The sequence below is a fragment of the Grammomys surdaster genome, unplaced genomic scaffold (assembly GCF_004785775.1).
Source record: "Grammomys surdaster isolate TR1022 unplaced genomic scaffold, NIH_TR_1.0 693, whole genome shotgun sequence".
In the NCBI taxonomy this organism is placed as follows: domain Eukaryota; kingdom Metazoa; phylum Chordata; class Mammalia; order Rodentia; family Muridae; genus Grammomys; species Grammomys surdaster.
The window spans coordinates 91,955-96,854 of NW_021605112.1; the positions used below are offsets into that span (position 1 = coordinate 91,955).

Genomic DNA, 4,900 nt, shown 5'->3' on the forward strand with positions numbered 1-4,900 from the left:
GAAAGTAAAACTAGGAGAAAGGATTCATCCAGTAAAAGCCACTAGGCACCAGCACCTGCTTGCCACCGTTATTCATCAGGATCACCTTGTAACAGGAGATAAACGGCAGATGCCAGGATTTCTGAATGTTATTAAAACTACAAGCTTCTGCCAACAAAACTATAGCTCCTATTGTATATGATGAGGGTACATATTTATATCCAAGGGCACCTGTACTGCTCTATTTATGAATGCCACAGGACATTCAATTCCAGTCTTCTTTTTTATGCCCTTGCTTCAATCTTGCTGACAATCATCTCTAATCGCTATCTTGCTACAAGATCTGTCTGCAAGAAGAATTTTATCGGAATTTGGCTGAATCCAGCTTTTGTGCTATTTTCCTAATTTTGCGATTTTGATTTTTGACAAATAGTATAAGGAAAGAGATGAAGGCATCCTATCATCTTAATTAGCCATAATTCCTTCCCAGTGTAAAAGAAGATATAAGCTATTTTTCAGCATGTCTTTCTTTTTATTAATTAATGAATTAATTAATTCATTCATTCATTAATTTACTTTACATCCTGATTGGAGTTTCTTCTCCCTCCTCTTCTCCCAGTCCCCTCTTCCTTCCTTTCCTCTCTTCCCCTTCCCTTTCTTCTCAGAGAAGGGTAGACCTCCCATAGATATCAACCCATCTTGGCAAATCAAGTTGTAGTAGGACTGGGTGCATCTTCTTCTATTGAGCCTAGACTTGAACAGAATGCACTGTATCAACTCCAGCTCTCACTGGTAGCTGAAGCTTTGCAGTTCTAATCTGATGTACCTGCTACTTCGTAATCTCTTTCTTACTCCTCGCTTCACTGGGGTCCACAGCAAGCACCATTTTATTTTTTTTCTCTGAGTTCTGTGGTTCCTCCTAGATTCTACATTTAAGTAAGATCATGAAATTGTTTGTATTTTCTATATGTGGCTTATTTTATTTAAGATAGTCTTCACCAAATCTGTTTCTGTTTTGGCAAGAGTAAGGATTTTCTTCCTTGAGACTAACAATATTCAGACATAAACGTACTACACAATCTCTTTCACTATTCTTCATTGACTCATAATTCAGCTAAGATGGAGTATTTCCAGAATCCCTAAGATAAACCAGTCTTATCTTCTGGGGGTTCAGTCAATCTCCAGGGTCAGTTTTACTCACAACAACCTTGTGGTTTTGTGTTGCAGGGGGGATTGTCAAGGAGCTAATTCCATACACCTTGGGACTTTTTCCCTAGGTGCCTTAAAGAAGCACATCATGCTTTCTGGGTGCCTGAGAGGGGAGTAGAGAGATGCAAGACTGTGAGCATGGGTACTTGTTAAAATATATGTACATACAGATGTACACACACATTTCAAAATATTTACTGAAGACGACTGAGACTAGCTGCCCAGGTTCTCACTCCCTTACATTCAGGTAAGATCATGTAGGTGACAGGAACCTTTACACTCAGAATCTACTGCATGGCATGCACACTGAACACCAGCTGCCCAGTCACCCAGTGCTAGCTTCTATGTTGACCACCATTGCCAAATTCTGTCTTTCTCGTACACACAGAAAAAAAAATTCCAGATCTCACTTCTGCTAGAAATGAATATTTTGAGATGAATTTTGTAAAAATTTGAAGTTTTCTTAAGTTAAATTTTTCTCTTGTGGGTTTATTTTTTTCTAATTGTTTCTGGGAGAAAATGTGTCTACTTCTTTTTGCATTTTTGTTCATTTTTTTAACATGCTTTAAGCTATGATTTTTAGTGACAATGTATTTCATAGTATATTCACCTACATTTAATAATATATTTTAACAATGAGCCATCAATCATTTTTCCTCATTAATAGTATTTTTCCTGTGTACATTCTCAGACATTGATGCTGGCATGCTAACACTATATTGTTACTGCACACCACAGCACAGGGCCAGGCTGCATAACATACACTATCATTAGTTCAGATTATTTTGTGTATTTAATATTCTATTATCTCCCCCCATTTTAAGCATCTGAATTTTTTTTATATAATTTAAACTCAGGTAGTTTCTTCATTGCTCCTTCAGGTACTTCACAAGGGTACCACCATGATGCCTTGCAACAGCACCAGCCACCCTTCTTTCTTCATTCTCCAAGGCATTCCTGGGATGGAAGACAAACACAGATGGATCTCCATCCCCTTCTCCTCCATGTATTTTATCACTGTGATGGGGAACTGCACCATTCTTCTCACCATCTCCATGGAACGCTCCCTGCACAAGCCGATGTTCCTGCTTCTCTTCCTCTTGGCTCTCACAGACTTGGGCATGTCGACGACCACCATTCCTAAGGTGCTCTGCATATTCTGGTTTGGACAGAGTCAGATAAGCTACGAAGGCTGCTTGGTCCAGCTGTTCTTCATCCATTCCATCTCTGCCATGCAGTCATCTGTCCTGATGACCATGGCCTTTGACCGTTACGTGGCTATCTGTAAGCCCTTGCGTTATTCCACCATTCTTTCTAATAGTCGCATTGGGCTCATTGGCCTAGCAAGTCTGGTACGAGCAATCCTCTTTATTCTCCCCATGCCTATCCTCCTCCAGCGTATGCCTTTTCGTGCCAATCGAGTCATCCCCACCACCTACTGTGAACACATGGCTGTGGTGAAGATGGTATGTGTCGATACCACAGTCAATAGGATATATGGTTTGGTTGTGGCTATGCTGGTGGTTGGGATAGACATCTCAGCTATTGCCTCATCTTATGTGTTAATCCTACGAGCTATCATGCATCTTTCTTCCAAGGAAGCCCACCACAAAGCAGTCAACACCTGCACCACACACATCTGTGTCATGCTTGTATCCTACACCCCCAGTCTTTTCTCTTTTCTGACTCATCGCTTTGGGAGAGGCATTCCACCTCATGTCCACACTATTCTTGGCAACCTCTACTTCCTTGTACCACCAATGCTCAATCCTATTATTTATGGAGTAAAAACCAAGGAATTTCGGGACAAAGTTACCAAATATTTATACAGGAGAAAGGAGCCTATAAATTTTTCTCATAATCAAAAACTTGTTTGATAATCTAGCAGTTGTATTAGAAATCAATGGTAAGTGTCTAGGGGAAGTTGTTTAATGGTAGAAATACATTGAAATGTCAGATTAGCAGCCATGATACTTATTCTTGCATAGAGGAGCTAAGAAAGGGAAGAATTTCTTGTTTTCGTAACTCAAAGGCAATACAATTATTCCCCATGAGATAAAATAATGATATCTGCTCTTAATATTTAGCAGTGCTAAACAAACTACTTGTGATAAGGTATATTAAAGCACTTTGAATGCCACCATCCACTCTTTTTTCACGTGAGAGAATGTGGAAGGTTTTCAAACAGAGTATCATAGAGCAAATTGTAACTTTATTATTCTCAATAAGTGGTCAAATATTATATAAACTTGCCAAGGTATGCACAGTCAAGCCTGATGCAGGGTTTTGTGCATGTATTTGTGTGATGGAAAGGAGGTTGAGAGATAGAAAAAGTTGTTTTAGAGGAGTGAAAGGGGTGAAAAAAGCTTTATGTTCCCAGGTAGAAATCTGACACTTGGATCACAAAACTTTCTGCTTTCTTTTGACCAAGGGAGTCCATTCTGGACACAAGCTCAGGTTTCTAGAGAAACTTTGGAGAAGAAGGAAAAACATTTGCAAACTCTAGTTAGAACAAAAAGGTTGATATGGTTTTTAATTAAATTTATATTTGCAAAAACTGCTGGAGTCAGCATATCCACTTCTCATAACCAAATCCAGTGTGTGAGAAGGCCTTCTCTGTCTCCTTTTGAAGAGCTGTTTTAAAATTTGTTATTTATTTTTATTTCACTCACATTGGTGTTTTGCTTGCATGTATGTCTGTGTGAGGGCCTCAGATTCCCTGGAACTGGAGTTAAAGACAGTTGTGTACTGACATTTTAATGCTCGGAACTGAACCCAGGACCTCTGGAAGAGTAGTCAATACTCTTAACTCCTGAGCAATCTCTCTAGCTCTAAGAAGATTCTCTTCTGATGGAAACTCTTGAGAATGTCTTAAGTGGGAAAGCTGTGAAAGTCAGCTTTACACTGAAAATTATTATGCATAATTATCATGCATAAGGATTGTCTGGCATAAAAATCTGTGGACTGAGTACAGATCCAAGATTTACTCTGGGCTTAGTAGTCAGTTCTTCCACAGGCTGGCCCCACAGTTCTTGCTTTTGCTTTGAACTGAGACAGTCTCACTATGTACTTGACTGGGGTGTAGCTTGCTGTGGAGACAAACTCAGAGAGCCATCTGCTGCTGCCTTCCCCTAGCTAAGATTAAATGGGTATACATTCATAACCAACTTCACAGATTATTAAAAATTCTAATTTTTAGTACAAAAATAATTTATGCTTGTTAAGAAAAAATCAGAAAGCACAACCCTAGTTCATTCGGGATGCTTTAGAAAAAGTGTTCTTTAGGAAACAAATAAATGAAACAATTCTAGAAGGAGCTTCTATAGGTTGTGTAGTTGCCAAACCCTACATCTTTCTGGGTCTTACTTTTCAAACAAAGGGTAATAAAATGTTATTATTATTACTATTATTATTATTACTGTTATTATTATTGTTCTCCATTACATTGTTAGTAAAGAAATGTGTGCATTTGATAAGGCAGTCAAGTATGCTAAACTATTCAATATAATATAAGAGTTTCCTTCCAGCTAGATATATGAATATATACTATATATATGTATATATGTGTATATATGTATAGATGTATGTATATATAATAGTTCTGTAAGAAAACCTGAAAATTTTTAACTGATAAATGAGCAAGAAGACACAAATTGAATATATTTGTAATTAAAGTATTTTACTGATTTGATAGACAAGGAATTAAAAATGT

At 38.0% G+C, this 4,900-nt stretch overlaps 1 protein-coding gene across 1 annotated transcript; it reads left to right on the plus strand.

Moving 5' to 3' along the window:
* Positions 1-2,005: 2,005 nt before the first annotated feature.
* On the plus strand, positions 2,006-3,153 carry LOC114633509 (olfactory receptor 52D1-like). The gene has a single exon (XM_028782075.1). It carries the CDS (start codon positions 2,091-2,093, stop codon positions 3,063-3,065), a length of 975 nt encoding a protein of 324 aa, XP_028637908.1. The 5' UTR covers positions 2,006-2,090; the 3' UTR covers positions 3,066-3,153.
* The last annotated feature ends 1,747 nt before the right edge of the window (positions 3,154-4,900 follow it).

Excerpts from the sequence above, each read along its gene's own strand:
- LOC114633509 (XM_028782075.1), top strand. The coding sequence starts at position 2,091 with ATGATGCCTTGCAACAGCACCAGCCACCCTTCTTTCTTCATTCTCCAA.